Raw genomic sequence first — 21,343 nt, 5'->3', positions numbered from 1 at the left:
GGAGGGGGGAATGTGGGTGTTGCTCCCACAGCCTGCTCCAGAGCGGAGGGGACCGCTGCTGGAGATGGTGCTCCTGGCTTTGGTATGTGTCCAGCCAGAACGAAGCCACATTTCTGGGGTTGAAGACAAAGAGTTGTGGGATTCAAAAATCCCTCCAGCATTGTGCTTGCTCAAGGTAATTTTCCTCGTGGGCACCTCAAAGGTGATTAAACTTCTCATCACGGCCATCTAGCTAAAGGAACAGACCACGCACCTGGGCTAAACGCATTTCCCCAGGCATCCTGCAAAGCTGCTGATAAAAAAAGTGCAGTGGGTCAAACTCGTTGGTGAGTTCCTGTAAATCTAGAGAGAAGGTAAATTTGTGTGACTTGGGCATCATGCTAGCGACACCTTATGTCACTTCAGGCTTTGCTGGTATGTCTCCAGGACTTCCAGCTAAGAGATGTAGACTGACATAGGTTAGGTGCCTGGACCCAATTTTTACCCAGGCAGCTGCTTTTGAACTAATCACAGACTTTTCACAGACTTTTTTAGTGAAAAAATGGGGATTTAGCTAAATAGAAATATTTATAGAACGTGTCCACTTCCAGTGAACCCTCCAGCACAGCTCTAAAAAACACAGCCTTCCAAAGAATAACCCCTGAAAATCCCAAAGTGGGCTGGGTTCAGAATGACAGATTCCAGATTTGGCTATTCGAGCACAACCTCAGCAGTTCCCTTAGAAAATATTCATGCTGAGCACCCAAATCTATCCTTGCCATAGCTTTCCACAGATGATCTGCCCCTGTGTTGCTGAGCAGGATCCCAGCGTGGTGACCTTGCTCTGAGAAAGTGCAGGCTTGGTGTGTTGAGAAATAAAGTTCATTTTTCCAGCCTGGTGAGTAGAGGATGGCTGAAAGCTATACTAATATATCTCAATGTAGAGTCTGGTACAGTCCCTTGAATACTCAGGATCTTTTTGATGCTTGCTGTGACTTTTGCCTACTTTCCCAAGCTTGAAGGTGATGTTTCAGCCTCAGGGATGATTATCCTGTACCCGCACCCAGCCATATCCCATTTCCCAGCAGCATTCGGAGTTGACACCTTGGCTTCATGCTGCAATTTATGCATTACCTTAAAAACACAGAGATCTAAGTTCTGTAATCAATCTAGGGAGCCCAACCCCATCTAAACAGAATAAGCCAGGCACAGAAGACTGAAAATCAGGGCAAGCCACTTGAGAAATCCCAATGGATTCACTTAGACCATCCCGACAGGAAGCATAACCCAGCCTAATGAATCTTCTCTGGCCTAACACAGGAACAGAATTAGGATGCAGCCTGATATAAGCTCCTCTTGGGCTAGGGCTGTATTTAATTGCCCTCAGGGATGTGAAACTACTGCATTTGAAACTGTTTGGAGAGCTCATTAAATGCACTATCAATAGCATTAGGCAGGACTGCATTTTGTAATGGTGGCACAGCTGTGTCATGTAACTGGCTGCATGAATGGGATCTTTCCCACACAAGAAATCTGTCTCCAGAGGTGACGGAGAAAGAAAGAGGTAGGACAGAGACCTCTGAGGTTTCCTTTTTCCCAACAAGAGGCATTCAGTGGGCTGTGCCTGACATGTCAGCTGCCTCTTAATGTCACACCTCGCATGTGTTCCTGGCTCTCCTCACTGGTTCTCTGGGGCTCCAGCATCTCCTAACTCTTCTCTTTGATTAATTTCTTTGCGAAAAGGAAGCTCTTCAGTATTGGTTGGCAAGCTCTTCTGGTGGACTTAACCCGGGATGCTTAGAGATAGATACTTTTCTGCCTCGTATTTCTGACATCAAAAAAAAAAATCACCTCTCAACACACCTGGTTTTACCCTTCATATCCTAGTTGGCTTCTCCATCACTGCAAAAACAGAGCCGGGTCCTGCACAGGGACTTGCTGGATTCTGGACTTGCTGTAGCCATTAAATAGACTTTAATATCTTCCCACCTTTGTTGTGCACGGATGTTTTTTCCATTACCATTCAGACTACTCAGTGCAATTAATTATCACCTTCTGATATTGATCATCCATTAACTGGATGGATGGAGATTAATCGCCCACCAGTTGTGCTTAGCAGCAAAACATGCCACCAGATGCTCTAGTCCTAACATGGGCCCAGCTCAGGCAGGAACCAAGATGAAGGTGCATCTCTCCCCTGTAATGGGTTTTCAACCTCGTTGCACTGCCAGCTCATGGTTAAAGTGCTTTGCTGCTGGTCAGCGCTGCATTGCTCCTTTGCAGGTGGTAGATGCATGCCAGGAGCACAGGGAAACTTTTTGGCAGCACCTGTAGGATTTGGCACTGGGCATTGCAAACCATCTGGGCACTGACAGGAGCTGCTTTTGTCAAAACTTCTTGCACGAATCACCATCAGACCTGGGATGCAAAGGGAAGGGGCTCTGCTCTGGCTCAGCCACAGCACAGGCTACTAGCTTTGTGGTGCTGCTGCTTGAAATAATCTCTTCTGTAAAGTTGTAAAGTCTGTGTCCCTCCATTTCGTGATATAAAAATCTCTACAGATGGATAGAAGGGAATAAAATAAATGCTCAGAAGCCAGAGATTAACTTGGCTTCACTCACCGCAAGCATCTGACTCCATGGGGCAGCTTGAAAATCTCAGCTGCAGCAGGGAACAAACAAATCAGGGGGCCAGACCCTGTGGTGGTGTGCAGAGCCTCGGCCCTGCTCAGACAAGCGAGCCTCCTGTACAGGAGTTTCTTTTGGCCCAGGCTGGGTCGGACTGGCAGGAGCAGTATCCCCCACAGAAAATGTAAAGCAAGCCAATTTTTATGGGAAAAAAAAAAAAAAAGTTTTATCACAAAACTGGAAACTTAAACGTAAACATTTTGATTAAACTCTGCCAGATTTCAGCCAAATCCATGACTTTTTCCTGGGGGTGTCTGGGTCTTTTTCCCAATCAAAAGCCCCTATGCTCAACAAGAGGAGGATTTCCCAAGAAATGCACTGAGTTGAAAATACAGTTTTTCAGTGCATAAATATTTCCAACTGAATTATTACTTTTTTTTTTGGCCAGTTAAACACAAAAGCCTCAGTCCCTTTTCAGTCCTCATTTCAAACACCTGCTGGCAGCAAGGACTGCAGCCTGGGGGCAGAGAGAAAAAGCATTTCCCACAGATTTTCTCCCACTACTCACAATCTTTCCGGGTGGTTGCATCAGATAGCGGCGCAGCAAGACCGAGGGTACTGGAGACGCTGGCGCTCGTGCTGTCCAGGCTGCTGCCGAGGTGTAACCGCCGCATGTGTCGCACGACCGCCGTGGCATTAAACGCTTGCTGGGGGAAAAAAAGGAAGAAAAATAAAAATTTGGACGTGGAAGGGAAACTTGTGCCATTCCCCTGGTTACTGTGCATTGGCAGAAGAGTCCATTGTCATCCCAACTTTTTCCAATCCCATCAGATGGGATGTGGTAGCCCAAAATCCCTTCTCATGTTGGACATATCCTTCCCTACACCAATGCATGGGTGTCCGAATTGCTTTGTATCCCCTGCTCAGGGCTGCCCTCCAACATATAACCAACCACTGGTGCTTTAGTCCTGGCCCCATCCCTCGTACTCATTGTATTTATGCATTGATGTAGCACGCTCTATAAGCAGCAAAGCCATGTGATCTAAGATGGGACCAACTATTATGTTCAAAATTTTGGGCCACAAAAGCAATTTTCTATTTAAGGCATTGACGTGCTGTGAGGGCTGTGCAGATGCTGCGGTAGCAGAGTTATGTGTCCAAGCGTCACCTCTGAGGATGGGTCACTTACTCTCCATTTGCTTTTTGCAAAGTTCTTCCGGATCTGAGCACTGACAGACTCGTGGATGTTCTTGTTGAGTGCCGTATCGCCAGCAATCCTGAAACAGGCAGACAAGGCAGGTTTTAAGACATCCTTTGCTCTCCTTGAATACCCATTCTTCTTCTCCTCAACAGATAAGTCTGGTCCAAGGTGCAATTGCTCCTAGTGAGATGCTGATTTCATTCACATGAGGCCTCCGACTTCCCACCACTGTCTCTGCTGGCAGCAGTGGTGGAAAATCTGGGGCAATAAAAGCAAAGCATAGATAAGGCTTGTAGATCTGGCAGCTACAAAGAGGTACGACCTTTTGTTGGTGCATGGCTGCTTTCTGTCACCATTACAGCCCTTGATGAAAACATTGTACCTTTTTTTTCCCTTTACATCTAAAGATTTAACATCAACAGGCTGAGACTACTTTTAGCCTCAGCCATGCAGCAGCCTCCAGAGCCACTCCAACCTGTCTGATTTCTGTTTGCACTGGAGATTTTCCTGCCACCCTACAACATACATAGCCATTCGTCTTGATTAATGTAGATTAACAATAAAACAGATACACGGACTCACTAAATTAGCACAGCTGCACAAATAGCTTAAGCTGAACAGCACTTGACTGAGAAACTTCATTGATATTGTGCAGTTTCTTGAACAGATAGACACATTCAATTCTCTGGAAAACATAGTTATTTCAAGAGGATTTCCTTAATTTACTCAGCTCATCAAGGCATGAGATCTTTTGGAAGTGTAGGCACATTCGTGAACTGATATTAGGCTGTGTGCTGGGGTAAATAATGCTACCCTGACATAGGTGAAGCCAGGAAGCAAAGATTGCCTCCTATATTGTATGTGATGTTTTCAGAAATCATTTTTTTTTTTTTTTAGCACCAGCGTAGAAGCCTGATGTTTATTAGCAACAGAAAATGTTAAGAAATTGAAGAAATGAGACATCTGTCAGGGACAGAGCCTCCTGGTCTGGGGACCTCGAATAGCAGAATTGGAGGGTCTGGGGGACACAATGATCATCTATTCCTCCCCCTACCCCAGTTTTGTCAAAATAATTTTGACAGGTATTTGCCTAAACATCCTTAAAGATCTCCAAAAGATGGAGACTTCTCAGACAATCTTTTTCGGTGCCCCGCTATCTCCCAGAAGACATGGAAACTAGTTTGTTCCCTTTGTCTTTGAAGCATCCTTTCACATATTTGAGGACTGTTATCATGCCTTCCCTCCGTCTTCTCTGCTCTAGACTAAACAAACTGATTCTTTCACTGTTTCTTCATAACTCATATTTTCTAATCCTCTGATCTAGTGAGCTTCTCTGGACTTTCTCCAACTAGCCCACATCTTCCTCAGAGGGCGGTACCCAAGCCTCACTCTTTTCCAACTAAGGCAGCAGAATGGCAGCACTGCTTTGTGTTTCTTAAAAGATGAAACTCTGCTTACATACCCCAGCCTGCTGTTTCCGTTTATGCATCCCATGAATTGGAGACATTCCTTTCATTTTGCCCAGATCGTTTCAAACTGTAACCTTGTTCTTCATAGGACTTGCAGCAATTTCTGCTTTCGTGTCAGTGGCACATCTAATTAGTGCTGTCTGGGAGCAGTCTCTTCCAAACCGCTCCCCTCGTTCCTGATGGTAGCTCTCACCCAAGAAGTGAGAGATATGAGACAATACTTACTCTTGGAGGGAAAATGAGGGACTAAACCTTCACTTCATGAGACAGGAGAGCCACCAATTCCAGCCTGTTGGAGCTGACCTACTCTATATTGAGTTATTCAATAGTACTGTAGCCAGGAGAAGCGTGGGCAGGAAGGGGCAGGGTTCCCACTCAGGGTAGCCCCTCTCCAACTGGGAAGGGCACTTTGCTGACCACCACCACCACAGAACTGCCACCTAAATAGATAAAAGAACAGGTACCATGAACAGAACAGGGCTCCCAAGTGGCACCTGACACCTCTTGGGCCCCTGTCCTGTTGATGGAGAAGGTGAGGTGTGATGGAGAGGAGAACTGGAAGACCTTCAGATCTTCCTCGGAAGCGAACTCCTGATCACCTCTCACTGATAGCAAGGCAAGTTGGCCTAGATTTCCCACTGGGTCCAGGCAGCTCTAAGTTTGTTGAGGCAGCATCTAGTTTAAGCATCATGGTCACTATTTACACAGGGAATACAGTCAGGCCCATCTCAGCCTCTGATGGATCCCATACAACATACACTCCTAGATGGATCCAGAGCCCAGCTGCCCTTGCACACTTCATACAGTGCATTTTCTGTATTTCTCAGGCATGGAACCATCATGTGAGGTGGTTTCTACAGCTTTACCAAAGGCCTACATGACCCAACTGACATAACAGAGTATCCATGACTGCCTCCAGGTCACTTCTATGAGCCAGCAGCCTGAGAAGACTCTAGCAGCATTGCCTGCCCTGTACAGCTCACTATCTTAGGTGCACAAGTGCATGAAGATCTGTGTGCACTCCTTGCACACTGCTCAACCTTTTGGTGCACATGGGCCCTAGCAGAGTTTCCTGGTGGGAATGCAAACAGCTAGTCAGAGTCGCTCCAAAATGTCACGAGCACTCTGCTCCATCCAAGGACACCTCCTCGGTGTAGACACGTGCCCTCAACACGTACCAGCTGGGAGCACTGGCTGTCATAGTACAGATCTGTGGAAGAAAACTAAATTTTTTAGCCAGGCACTTCATATGTGGATGACTACAAGCCAAACGATCTGTTCAGTAACTGATCAAAATGACAGAACAGCAGAGAGAAGATTACTTACATTTGGAAGGAACATTTTTTCCTACCAAGTTAATGAAGCATTTTGCTTTATGAACAAGCTTGTTAGCAAGCTGTATAAGCACAGATCACATTTCCCACTTGTCAAATTTTATTCTGGAAACATGGGCAGAACAAGGTCCTGGGGTATGATACCCTTGCCAGCTCTCCCAGAAGATCTTTCCCGTCAGTCTCCAGAAGGACTCACAAATGCATTTTTGCTATATGAAACTTTTCATCAGGCATGCAGCTCAAATGCAGACTATATATATGTTATATATATTGAGTTTAGGGATCATTTTCTGAAATCACGGTGGTTTCAGTAAGAAACGGCTGGTTCCAATAGTTCACAAACTGTCTCCTACCACCACTAACTCTGTGTTGATGACATAGTTCTGGTAATCCTGAAAAAATAGCCTTGGTATTTGGATGTTTCCCAAATAAGAATAATACTTGTCTACTTCACCGAGGGATTGACAGATGCCCTGTGAAGACCTGAAGTGCTACACTGGTGGGGACCAACCTACATCTAAGGTCTCTTCAGCAGCATTAGCACCTTGCAGATGCAAGTTTTTAATCAGAACAAAATAAGAACACTGCTGGGGCTAGTTTGGCTCAGCAGGAGATGTTCAAACACGTGTTGGAATGCTGAATGGTGTGGCCCAAAACATAGCCCCAGCTGCCAAAGCTGGCTGTGGGATTGCTCTCCAAGCCCCCCCTCAAGAATTATCCTGTTAACAGTGCAATGCTGTAACATGAGGACTGTGCATTTATACTGTACTTTGCACTTGGAGGATCTTCAGTCTTATAAATCTTATAAAATACTCATAGTGTTATGGTGCTTAGAGTATAGTTTTACTTCTAGGAAACCAAAAGAAAAGTTAGTACTCGTTCTCTGGTGTGTTTTGCTGGAGATGTGGTGGTTTAAGCAGAGAGGTGAGAGAGATGGAGGTTAGCAGGTAGAAGTCATATCTTTTACACAATCAGCTGGTAGAGTTTGAAAATTCGGCTGAGTTTTTGGGCACACAAATTCACCCTGAGGTGGGAGTCATGAGCGTCATCACATCTGTACTAAATCTGTTTAATCATGAACCTTAGTTCCCATGCTGAGAAGTTGACGCATGAGATCTAATAGAGATATTGGTTTTAGGGCATGTTATAATCTCCCTTTGACTTTTCTCTAACTCTCGATATCCAGAGTATATAAGCCGTCTTGCTTTTTCTTTTACGACAGAATCAGCTTAGCATCTTTTCTTCTTCCTCCCTCCCCTGCATTCACACAACATATCCTTCTGCTACAGGAATCTGCTCCACTTGCCTTGAGAAACAGCTATCTTCTCTTTCAGAGATAATCAAACTGATGCATATCTACTCAAACCCTGAGCAATAGTTCTTAACTTTGCAGTTCACTTTGATGTTAACTGCGTCAGCACTGAAGTTTCATTGTTTCTACCAACTATACATGTTGGCCCAGTAAAAGATTTTACTTCTACCTACCACACACATATACAAAAATAAAATTAAGCAAATCTGAACAGTCAGAAACAATCTATTATCATGCTGACCATCACCCAGGACTGAGCAAGGACTTACTACACTCACTGGGACCTAACTTTTCTCTTGGGGTCCCTGTTCTGTAGCTACATCCTGACTGTTCTTTGGGGAACTTTGTGCTGAAGCTGGTCTTACATCCCTTCGCAAATATATGAGTGTCTCAACACAAAGAATCAGATACCAAGGGCCACGATCTGAATATTCTCCATCACAAATACTCCCACTGAAACTAACAAGGACTCTGCTCATGAATAACCATAGAAAATATGGCCCTGTACATGAGAAGAATCTAATCTAATGATCAGATATTATTTCAAATTTATGTTAGCTCTTTTTTTTTTTGTTTGTTTGAAGCTATCACAGCAATTTATCTAGATATAGCACTTCTAAGCTTTGAAAGGAACGTCCAACAAAGACGAAAACAGTAAGTTTCCTTTTAGACGGTTCTTTGTTAGCATACTGCAAGCATATGTCTCTTGCATGCCGCGTCCTCCCTGCCCATGATGGCAGGCAGAGTCTTTCATCTAGCATTATTTTCTGACCCTTCATACTCACTGAAGGCAGCCAACTCAAACGCCGTGCTGGCCAAGCAGTGCTTGGAAATACTCTTGAGTATGATGACAGGAAACGTGGAGTTAGCTGGAATGGATAAGGCTGAAGGATCACAACTCTTCTATACATGCACACACACGCATATATATGCACAGATACACACATGCATGTGTATAAATATACACACACGCATACGGTATCAGTGGTGCTCCAAAATAAATAGAGTGCGGGGATGAACTCGACAAGAGTTTGATTTAATGTTGTAAACATCAGCAGTTCCCTTCAGAGAGCCCTTTTCGCACTTCAAACAACATTGTCTGAGAACTGAGCTCTTTGTAAACCATGTCCTTTCCCTGGGTGGAAATTATTATCTGGCTCGTGCTCTCTGGCACATAATAAACACACAGGGTCATGGTCACAATTTGCAGGGGTTCAATCCTTGCCAAAGCTTTGCAATTCCTGACGTAGGTGGGGATGGATGTCGGCACGTCCCAAGTATCCGCTCTCCCTCCCCATGAGCAGTGGGGAAGGTGAAGGCCACGCTTGTATCCGCTAACACAGGTGTCACAACAATTTAGGTGCCACAACCTCCTTCTCTCCTATGCAGTTTATATAAAGAGGCAATACATATAACACCCTTCAATTTCCACGTCCCTGGTTGTCTACAATGCTGTAACCAGCAGCAGCACACTGCTCTAAATCCCATTTAAGGTCACTTGGGAAATGCGTGACAAAGCAGATAAGTTCACAGAACATCTTCCAGCTCCCACTTCAGCTTCTTAACTGTTGGGCCTTCTCCTCTCCCTGTGAGGACTCTTTTCTTTCCCCCTGTGCCAAAATTGAATTTGGGGCCAGCCCCAGGGCTAAAGGACCCAGCTCAACCTGATGGGGAGCACAGTGTGGTCCTACAGCTGGAAAAAACAGATCCTTGGATTTCTGCTGCTCGCCCTTAATCACTGCAGCCTGAGCTGCTGCCTTAAACAGGATGTGGGTTTTGACATGGCAATATATTTAATAAACTTAATTGCTGTCATTAATACGAGCTCGGGAAACATTAAAATGTATCAAGCTGCAGCAAATTACCCCACTCTTTTCGTACCTTCATTTTCCACGTCCTTTTCAAAAAGTCACAATGGAACAATGAAACAGAACATTGCACCTTTGCAACACATCATAAACAGTGCAAGCTTCGGTGAAAGATATGCTATAAAACAAATCACTTTTCCAATGGAAAGCATAAGTCATCTGTATATTAAACTGGAGAAATCTGTATAAATGCACAGATTGTGCAGCCTGCGGTGTAATCATTATACCAACAAGCCTTACATATTGTACTGTTTCTACTACCATACTTCACTGCAATTATTAGCCTCCTTTTCTGCCAACTCCAAGTTTAACATACTGTCCTCCTGCCAAGGCCATTTGATTATAAATAGCAAAACATCACGTAAATGCAGGCATGTGGGGAGCAGATACAGCACAGAAAAGTGGGCCATTAGGAAGAAGTATTTACTTTTTTTAGGGTCTGATCCTGTACAAACATTTAGTCATGTGAATAGCTGGCTATTCTTGAGCATTTTCCTGAAATTCCAGGAGATTATTAACCTTAAAGGCACAAATGCAATATCTTGCAAGATCTAGTTCTTGGAAACCTTATCAATTTATTTGGTTGGGTAATTAAAATCAGTGGAATATTTTGGAAAATCAGTTTTTCACAAATATTATACATTGAAACAACAAAGTCTCCTGACCAGGTTGCCAACTTATGCGTAGGTATCTATTTTTTATCGCATTTAGATTATAATCTACGTGTTTAGAAGTATTCATGATTTGACATATTTCTTCCCGATTTTTGGGTGATCCTAAAGATCCATCACTGCAGAAAAAGATTTCACAGGGGGAAGTAAAAGGGGAAAGCTAGAAATTGTCACTACCTGAAGCTACCTTCTCATTTATGCTTCTCTACCAGATCATCTCCTCCAGCCAAGCCAAGAGACTTATCCACTTACACTAACTTTGATCCCATGCAGAAAATAACAATGCAGACACTATGGAATGTGAGGTTGTAACAGGGATGTATGCTGAAAAATACATGCTCATGCAAAACAGGTGGGATGGGATGTCCCCATTATAATAGTCACTGTAGCCTCTCTCTGTTGGCTAAACACTTGCACCCTTGTCTCCAACTGCTGTGACACTAAATACAGCCACAAGACAGAGGAACTCAAGCCTGGGCTTGCTGGAAGCTTATATCCAGGCTGAGGGAAGGACACAATTGACCACTGAGAAGAAGCATCGAGCTCTCCACCTCCTCCTCCGCATTCGAAGGGGAGGGGAGGATGCCATTGCAACAGATATAATGGCTAAACTGAGAAAAGGAACAGTAAAAGCCTCATTATTTCCTGGCATAAGCAATCTGGGTGGAAAATGCTTCTTGAGCAATGGTTTGGCAAAATGAGGTCTTACCACTAACTCTGAAATAACAGATGATATCTGGGAGAGCAGCCTTGACGATCCAAAAAGGCAATCGGGTAGTGTTTATCACTACAGGATCCAGAGCCTCCAAGAAGCACAGCACCTCTCACCAGAGAGGTCCAAAACTGTGACATTTATGTTACAGGAAGATTTTCAAGAGCAAGGGGGAAGGAGGCATCGAGACATCTGCTCAGGGGCACACTGGGGAGGACAGTGGCGGGTCTGAAGCCATCCCTCTGGATACATTTATGCATTGCTTTTACTGCACAGCCCTCCTTCTGCTCTTTAATCCACTGACACGTACTGCCTTTGCCACCTGCTGTGCTCTGCAGATCATGTGGGAGGGAGGTGGATTTGGGAATATTGCAGGCAGCCCTTCAAATGAACCACTGCCTTGCAAAGTCAGACTGGCAGAAAAAGACCCCGGCCACAGAAACGGGGGAAATCCCTTTTTGAGGGGGGTTTCTTCAACGGAAGATTGGATTCTGTAGAAAATACCAAACATTATGGAGCAGCCTGTGAGTTTCCATTGGCAGTGGGCCACGAAAAAAAAAAAAAAACAAAAAAACTCTTTTTATCATTTTGTTCCTTTAGGAGGGCCCAGAAGCTGTGTGTGTTACAAGTGCCACGTTTCTTTGTTGCACTCCAGCAACCAACACAGATGTAGCGGGGCCAAGAGCTGGATGCTTACGCTTTGTGTATCTTGGATGTGGGGCTTTGGAAAATCTGCTTCTCAGTTATACAAATGGTCACCTCATTCCCTGCTGGGATTTGCGTTCCCATTATTTATTCTGTATTTCTAATACTGACTTTTGTAACTTGTTTAATTTCCTGAGGCTCAGGTCAGTATCATTTAGAAATGCTTTTTTTTTTTTTTTTTCATCTCACCAATGTCAGATTTCATTTCCCAGATTTCTTTTTTTGTCACACAGAAAGCACATATTGATGGGAAACACAGTTATTGATGGGGCATTGGAAAAAGGGCAGACCCAGGTCTTGACTTTCCCTCATCTCTCATTCGCATTGATGCCAGCCAATAACCCAGCTGACCAAGCTGATAACCATCTGTAAGACGTTTCTCATTGTCACTACACGGAAAATGAAAAGCAAGAACTTTGATTTTCTCAATGATTTACATTTCTTTCTGCATCCCAAACCTTTCCTACAACTGTTTTAATTGTAAAGGGTGGCCCTCAATCTTATCTTCAGCCTAATTTATAATACAGCAACTGGCAGTCAGACGTTGGTACATCACTCCCACCATGAATAAATCAGTGCCATTACAGTGTCCTGCTTTTGTAGTTGTAACTTACCGCCTCCTTCATGAGTGCAAAACTATCAGTTAATGATCAGGGTAATTCATCACCCTGCATATTGGTAAAATATCACCAGTAAGTGAGCCAAAATGGTTTTTTTTCCTCTGCAAAAACCTTTGAAAGGATTTACTATCCATGTTGTCCCAGGACTGAGAGCAGCAGTGGGATGAGACAAACTAGTCAGGGGTCAGAGAGAGGAGCATAAACACCTCAAAGCCAAAACTACCCAGAAAAACACCAATAACTTCTCTGCCTGTGCTTTTCCTAGCAGGCATTTTACACTCAGCTGCACTATGTGAGGTTAATCACCGGGCTGAGATTGCATCACCAGGACGTTTTTAAGGTCCATCAAGCTGTTTAGCTAGTTATGACACTGGCTCAATGGCTTTTCTGAGGTGCTGGGGACAGTCAGGAAAACTTCTGTTCCCTGAGAAATGCACAGCCTAATGCTCTTATCCAGCTAACACTCCAGAAATTGCAAAAGGAAATGGCATTTGTGGTAATTGTGATGGCATAAAAGCACAGTCTAATGCATACCTGGGGTGAAAATACCGTCATTGACTCCTTTCTTTTGCAGCTACTGTAACAACCAAAGATAGTCTTGCCTCATATATAATGATCCCCGACAAAAGACTTGTATCTAAAACCCATTTTTGGGTGCAGCTGGCAGAGTGGGGTGATGCTAAGCGAGTTGGTCAAAAGGCCTTGAGCCATTCCTGTTTCAGCTACATGATCTGTGGGTAATGTTGGTCAAGTCATCTATGTGCAAAGGCATCATCTCATGTAAAGCACTTAATGGAGGTCTAAACTACGAATACAGCCAGACCAGGCACTTTTCTGTAGTCACTGCAGAGAAGCAGCGTTGTTAGAATAATTCAGTCTCAGCTTATCCCTCTCTTAGTGTTTCCTGCCTCGTTCAACAAGGCAGGGTAAACAGCATGCCAAACCAGGTCTGTGCTGCAAGCATGAGGTGAAGAGGTAGGCCACCATCTGTGAAGCACAGAGAATTTTCTACCTCCTAACGTGCTCTTAGGTGTTTTGATGTTACCTTGACAAAGACCTTATGAGCAGGTTGATACTCAGCTTTATGCACACCTGCACAATTTGACCATTTGCCCAGAACCCCAAATATGCTTTCTGGGTTCAGTCATTTCAGTGTATCCCACTGCTGCACTGCAGTCAACATAGTGCAGCCTTTCACTGAATCATTACACAAATACTCAACAGGTTGATGCACGAGATTAAAGTCCATCACATTTTTCCAGGAAAATCTGGAGGACAATGGCATGAGTGTTAAATGATGCTCTCTGTCCTGAGGGTTTCACAGCAGTGACTGTTGCTTACCAAGGGTGTCGTGCTGCTTGCTCACAGGTGTATCTTTTATTAGGGTCCTTCTCCATCAAATTCCGAATGAAGTCTTTAGCTATTAAAAAAAAAAAAAAAAGATAATTTAAAGGAATAAATTTAATACTGAGTTCTGCAATATGGTCAGACCAACACTTAGGTTTCCTATTTACATCCAGCAGCAACCAAATTATTGAGAGAACTCCCCATAGGTATGGAACATGTTGCTTGAATAATGCGAAGATTGATGTCTGATCTAGTAAACAAATGGTGCCTGAACTAGTAAAAGAAAAGTTTCAGGGAATGCTCACAGCTGATGGAAAGCCACCATCTAGCTTCTTGAGCTGTCCCTTTTAAAACTGCCACCTAGCTCCTTCCCAAGCATCTTTTGGGAAGAAGCATGGCCCATTTCCCGTAGGCAGGATGCTACCTTGTTCTGAAGGCAAAAGGAGATTTAACAGAGGGCCACCAGATGCCACCAGTGTCAGGAAATGGCCCTGTCTCATTTGTCATTTATTAATATAGACATAACCAAAGTGACTCAGTACCAAATCCAACAAATTTAATATGGCAGATAGAAGCCTAAGACCTCTACTCCTGCAGGTATGCTTAGGAGTAGGGTGAGTAATTTGGAGTCAGAAGAATTTGATCCTGCTAGCTCCTAGCTCCCTGGTTAGCCAAGTGCTTCTGAGCACCTTAGTGGTCTGAATATGGCCACACCTGCTGGAGATGCTGGGAAGTTGAGAGGGAAAGGCAAGGAGAAGGCCAGAAACTGCAGCAAGAGGAGCCTTCCATGGCTCATTCCAAGCAACCGCATACGTGGGCAGTGAAGAGGACATGTTGTGTATTTTAAAACCAGTTACCAAGGAAAAGGGACTCCCTTGGGCACGAGGTAGTGTGTTTTTAATTGATGCTAGGATGGAGGGAAGGGAGATCACAGCATGGCATGTATCCAGTAGTTTCACGTGAGAACAGCTGAAGGAGCAACAGCAAAGCCATATATAGCAGGAAAATCTTACTGCTGCTTTAGGTGATGTACTTTCTCCCCCAAAATGCAAAGAAGTCTGCCAGCAGACCTTCATATTTGCTCAGAAAATTCTTACAGGCTTTAAAAAACCTCTCATCACATATATTTTAAAGCAATCTCTCCCAACGATATCTGGACTGCAGATGTAAGCAGCATGAAATATTATTCTATGAGGAGATAGCAGGATATCTCATAGGATCAGAGAATATCCTGAGTTGGAAGGGACCCACAAGGATCGTCTTTAAAATAAAACACTCCTTTTAATGTCTCACCTAAGTAATCAGTATTACTAAGGAATAAAAAAAATGTATTTCCAGGGATGGATTTATATGGTATTTTTTTCCTATAATTCATTTCTCCTCTTGCGTGAAATGTCAGATGTTTCCCCAGGATGGACAGAGGAAGGACACCGAGCTTGTGTGACCTCTTGGAGGCCACAGCCTGTCAGTGGTACCCACAGGATGCAATACTGAGCAAGCCTCTGTAGGTACGGGCAGGTGCTATGGGTTAAATGGTTTCTACACTGGGTGGGGAACCAGGGAAACATGGACAGCTACCTGGATCCAGACACTTGGACAGTACTCCCAGTTTCCAAATCTGCTTACCGTCCTTGTTTAGAAGCCATTAACTTCTTTCATTTGTCTTTGCTGTACACGCTGCAGACTCACTTCGGACCTGCAGCTCAGCTTTAGTGACAGAGCTGAACTACTTTCTCTATTCTTAGTGACATATAAAACATCTGCATTTTATTTGGATGTGATGGCGTTATTATACTGCTTCATCTTCTTAGGACATTCTGCTATCTTCTTCTTCTGTCCCAGCTCCATTTTAATGTTTTGTATGTGACTGGATGAAATGGTACTTAGTTTGATCTCCTGCAAAAATAACTTCCTGTGACTATTTAGCTAAAAGAAATGCCCATTCCCAATGATTTTCAGTTAAAAGGAGCTCCACACACAATGGAGGGCACATTCTCACACCTGATGAAGGATACCTACAACAGGCACAGCTCCATGCATGCCTGGTTGTGGAAAATCCATGAGTTTCTTACCAGACTCAGAGATGTCATCCCAATATGGAGAGTCGAACTCGTACTCTGCCTTGAGGATCTGCTCGAAGAGTTTGGAGTCGTTTTCATCATAGAAAGGGGGATAGCCACAGAGCCTAATGGAGAACAAGAGAAGAGACAAGTGACACTTGGACTCATCTCTGCCAAGAAGGTGAGAAAGGGGGAGGGAGGAGAAACTCTTATTTAGGACTTGTCCCATTAAGTTTTCAATCAGGCAAGTGCTATCATGAGACGAGTTTGTTCAGGAACACATAAAAACACTCCTGAAGAACAGCACTGTCCATGACAAAGAGGAATTCTGCACAGCCACCTGGTGCAGCTGATCCTACAGTGACCCACAGATACCCTGACTTCTCTCTGCACACTTTTGGGTGTGTAGAGGAGGAATTGTTTTACAATATGGCCATGATCCCTTCCATCCTCTCCCCTACAAGTGGTAAGAGGATCTTTCATGGGGTACAAAACCAGCAGAGCCTGCATGGGCTGGGCATGGACTTGCTGTTGCACCGGGAGAATCTCTCCCTTTCTCTCCCACTTCTGAAAGCGATTTTGCTGCCCCCTTCAAACTGCCTAAGGCTAACAATATCCTTGCCCAGGTCTTCAGTGTTTATAACCAGAAAGCCAAGCCCCAGGACAAGCAGGACATTGAATGTTATGTGCACAGTTTGAACTAAAGCAGTGAGGAAGCACCCTCGCAGTGCTGCAGACAGCAGGACGTCCGCTCTGCCGAGGCACGGCTCCTCCAGCCCTGCAGATGCTGTGCACAGGAGCACTACCTCCAGCGCTGCACGGAGCCAAGGCAGCTGCAAAGTCTGTGTGTCAGAGACCCCTCTCGTCCAGCAGATGCTGCTTTCAGTAGCCTGTCCCTCTCTGCACAGACATATCAGCAAAGATATCCCTTCTTCAGGTTTTAACGTTGCAACGTGCCAGATTGACTTCTGAGGCTGGTTTTAGCAAAGCCATCCTGCTCACAGTTGCCCAGACGTTTTTTGTGTCTGTATAGAGATGTCTTAATTTCTTCTTAATTCCTTCTCTTATCTCTAGCCTATGGTGTAAATAATTTTTTTCACATGCTTCCCTGATAATTAAATGATCTTTTTCCTACATGTTCTTAAACCCTAGGCCAATCAATCTCAATAAAGTATTTAACTGGGCAGAGCCTGCTCTTATAAACAGACTGAAGATCTAGCTGAAACACCACACTGCAGCAACAACAGAGCAAGGGGGGTAAAACTGTAAGAAATGAAATACTCAAGTTATTTATAACCCAAAGCCAGTCGGCTGCCCTGGAGGTTATTTGAACCAACTCAACACTTGAGGGTGAAAGGAGCAGTGTTTTGTTAGCTCTGAAGAGTCAGTGTGCATGATAAATAATTTAAATGCAGAGTGAGATGTTGATCTCCATCAGATCCATATTGACCTGGAAGAACTCTGCTGAAATTTGCAGCATTGTAATGAAACCACCGTGCTTCAACCGAATAAGACATCTCTTTATCTCTCACAGCAGATGAGTCAGTCCTCATTTGTGTCCCACTGGATGACTGCCATTATCAAAAGCAAGTAAGATAACCTCGTGCCAGACAAGCATTTACATTTGAAGCAAGGCTGCATATCTACTTGACAGGCACATGCCTGTGTATGGGGCTTGATGCAGCAATTCCTGTATGAGACCCATGGTGGAAATGGCACATGAGAAGGGCCATTAGGAATGGTGCATTTAAACGAAAGCCCCAAAAGCCACTCTCCACCTGGAAAATGCACAAAAAAAAAAAAAAAATTATCTGGTAACTGAATGCAGAAACTGGATCCAGCTCTACAAATATCTTTGAAGAACATTTATATATCATGTTTTAATCTAACAAATCTCAGTGCTTAGCTCCCATGGTCTTGGGGACACTAACTGAATTTCACCTTCCTCCTCTTTTACACAATCTGCAAGATTTTGGGAGCATTACTGATGGGTTGGAGAGGCTGGAGCTGACTGCTGCCACCACTGCGACAGCCGCTGGTGCAGAGGTGCCCAGGTTGGAGGAAAACTGCTCCTGCAAAGGCACTCAGAGCTATCCCCCTGCCCCTCTTCCCTGGGGTACTCAGTGGGCTCCGTACGAGAAGTCTGACAGCCCTCCATTAATTTCTTGCCTTCCTCAGCACTTTCCTTAAAGAAAACCAAACTGCTCTGATAAAGCATTTTAAGGCGAGCAGACAGCGCTGTGCATGCTGAGGTGCTGTCAGGCTTCTCCGCAGAAAGAAATAACTCTCTTAAAATGTTCACCATACTAATTACCTTGGCAGAGGTACAAGAGCACAAGTTAGGACGGCGATGATTTATATGTGCTTGTGGCAGCAAAACATAGGAGCAAACTGCTGAGCAGCACAGAGCTGGAGGGCTGTAACCCTGCAAGGGGGGAGAGCTGAGACAAACGTGCCCCAGCAAGAGTCCCAGCCCTCCCAGGTCCTTTCATCCCAAAATCTACAAATCCCAAGAGCTTCCCAAGCTCCTCGGTGTGCCTTGGGTATCTACACATCTGGGTATCTGAGCCCCTTAGCAGTGGCAGGATGAGCCCTGTGATCACCCCTTGAGTTTTACCCCCAGGCTCCCATCTCTGCAGTTTCAGCGATGAATGGGGAGAGCTTGAGAAGCGTTGGCCACTATCCCTGGTCATGGACAGGGACATCCCTCCAAGCCAACCTTCTGCCCAAAAGCAGGCTGAGAACAGGGCAAGGGCTGGTCCTGGCTCAGCTGGGGACAACAGGGGGGCCAAATGACCCACAAAGGGAGTCACAAGGATGTTCCTCTAGGAGGCAAACCACCGAGCACCTACAGTAGAAAGCATTTGAGAAGAGAGTGAGCTCCCTAGGACAGAGGAGGTGGCATGTGAGAGGGAAACGCTCAGGCATCCTGGCACATGGAGGTGGTGGGAGCCAAAATATTGCTGTCCTTTACCTTAAAATCAGAGTTTGAGAAGACACAGAGGTTTACTGTAACTTATAGCCAGCACTGGCTTTGCAGCAAAGGATGGGAAAGCCCCAGTAAATTAGCCCAACAAACAATTTATGGCTGGAGGAAATTTTACTGGACTTCCAAAGACTGGGCCACCTTCCAAAGTCCATAATAAGTTTTTATTTAATTCGTATAGAATCAAAATCCCACCAACTTCATTTCCATCTGCTGGGATGTTTCTGTGTGAAAAAAATGACCTCACTATCAGAGGTTCTGCTGCTTTTATTTAGATATGCAGAAATACAAAAATATCCTCTCTGTCTTCAATGTGAAAAAATCCTGCCTAGTCCTGGGGGAGCTTCAGGCAGCCATTAGTTGTCATCATTTTCTAGCAGTTTCACTAAATAAAAGCTTTTTAGAATTATTTAACAACCTTACAGTATCAGCAACAGATCTTCCCTCAACCTCCTATTCCCAGTCTTGCCTTAAAAGAGAATGGGATGCAGATAAAAAAAAATTAACACAGGTGGATGCACAAATGAAAGATACTGCCAGAAGTCATTTCTAGAAGCCATCAGGAAAACACAGTAAGAATACCAGGAATGTCTTCTTTCTTGCAGAGAAAGCAAACTTGTGCAAGCTCCCATTACACACTGGGGTGATGTTAAAAGCTAAATAACCCATTCTCATGGGCAGCGTCCAGCTTGCAACACAGGAGGCACAGGGGTTAGTTTTACAATTTTTTTTAGTGAGACTAGAGCAAAGAATCCAGTAAGTGCTCAAAGACCTGAGATGTACGGTGTGGGAAGTCATCAAAGTTCTATTTATATGGTCAAACCCATGTATTTCTTGTTTTGGGAATGGCCCTCCATACTGGCTGATGCTAGTGCCCTCGTGAAATTTTGGACAAGGACATACTAGCATGGGGAATAAAAAACAAATTAAGAAGCAAACAGTGATGAGGAATAATCTGGGGTTGTTTTGCCAGTCAAACTGTGACATCCTGAGCAACCCAGTATGCCTATGTGGGTTTTGCCTCTGCTAATTCTCCTTGCAGTACCAAACAAGTAAAGTTATCACTCACTATCCTGCTGAGGCTCGTGTGTGGTACTGAGAGGGTGAAATGTTTCCTGGACAAAGGTAGAAACCTTTTCTGGAATACTTTGTACAGTCTGTGGCTAATCCTCTTATACAAACATTTCATAAATGATTTCATGCACTTCTATTTGAAAATCAGCAGGAAAAAAAAAAAAACTCTAGGAAAGAATATGAACCAAGAATTACCTCTACATATCCATTGCTTATAAACAGAATAGAAAACAAACAAACAAACAAAAAACCAGTAATTCACTTGTCCTATCAATGAACAGAATCAGAAGTTCAAGGCAAAATGCATTCAGCCTCACGCAGAAGAGACAGGATGCATTGAGTGCTAATGGCCAGGGGCTGAGGCAGAGCAGCTTGTGGCCCCAGGCTCTTTTCCAGCTACGGAACATGTTTTTATTTATGTATTTTTTTAAATCAATTAATTTAATCTTCTTTATATCAGGTATGCATGGTATCAGTATTTTAGCTCTGCAGGCTTTTGCAACTTCTCATGTGACCCAGGCAGCTCCAAAACCCAGCTGATGGGAATCCAGTGAGGTCTCTTGCTCTTATGTTTTATGTTTTGAAGCTGAACACATATCAAAACTATCCTGTGATAGGCAGAAAACTGAGTTCAACAATGAGGCTGTTTCAGATTGAGAAATATTGCAACTGGAATAACAGGAAATTTCAAGCTGCTATAATTAGTTCTTGTGAATAATGACTTCTCATGCAAAACAGGTTTTGATAAAAGCTCTGCTGGTGCAGCCTCTGCAATCTGGATGTCGTTAACGAGAGGCATTAGAGACTGGCACTGACACAAAGGTATTCTTTCCTAAGACATACTTCACCTTGCCTATTAGAGAAACAAATATTTGTCAAGAGCTTCGCTGCCCAAGAAACAGTTTGTTCTTCCAGTGTCATAAACTGTAGGCTCTTATGTGAGACCGAGCATGTGTCTGGAGGCACTCAAGCCACTTACAGTAATAATAGCTCAAAACATCTTTAATATATGCCTGGCTTCTGTGTCAGATTCCCCTGAGTTTCCATCTTCTTAAATGATAACAGTCTGTTCAGAGTGGCTGTGAGGAGTCATGGGAGAGGCAGGGAGGTGATGCAAGTTGATGTGCTCTGATTTCCCTATGCATAAATAGGTCTCCATCTGGTTTGCTGGTGTGGCACTTGCAAGACAACCAACCCAGCTGTTAAACCTGTGCCCATCACTGTGCTATCAGACACCCAGGAAGGGCAGCTTCCTTCCAGAGTGGGAAGAACCCCTCTTCTTCTCTATCTTTACTGCTCCTCTCACATACAATTTCCTACCAGGACATGTCTATCAATTCTGGCTGTTCCTGGAAGGAAGGGGGAGATCCAGTTCAAG

General features: G+C 44.2%; 1 protein-coding gene across 4 annotated transcripts in view; it reads right to left on the bottom strand.

The window, feature by feature from the left end:
• Nucleotides 1-21,343, bottom strand: part of CAMK1D (calcium/calmodulin dependent protein kinase ID) — a 220,608-nt gene that overhangs the window by 6,968 nt on the left and 192,297 nt on the right. For all 4 annotated transcript variants that reach the window (XM_048062699.2, XM_048062698.2, XM_048062700.2 and 1 more), the window contains exons 7-10: nt 15,918-16,030; nt 13,840-13,918; nt 3,796-3,883; nt 3,175-3,313 (exon numbers count right to left, since the gene is read on the bottom strand). In XM_048062699.2, coding sequence (XP_047918656.1) covers nt 3,175-3,313; nt 3,796-3,883; nt 13,840-13,918; nt 15,918-16,030 — 419 coding nt within the window. The remainder of the gene's footprint in view (nt 1-3,174; nt 3,314-3,795; nt 3,884-13,839; nt 13,919-15,917; nt 16,031-21,343) is intronic.

This window comes from Anser cygnoides, chromosome 1, assembly GCF_040182565.1.
Source record: "Anser cygnoides isolate HZ-2024a breed goose chromosome 1, Taihu_goose_T2T_genome, whole genome shotgun sequence".
NCBI lineage: Eukaryota > Metazoa > Chordata > Aves > Anseriformes > Anatidae > Anser > Anser cygnoides.
Note: the sequence above shows the minus strand (reverse complement) of the source record. Positions and strands in the feature narration are given on the sequence as shown.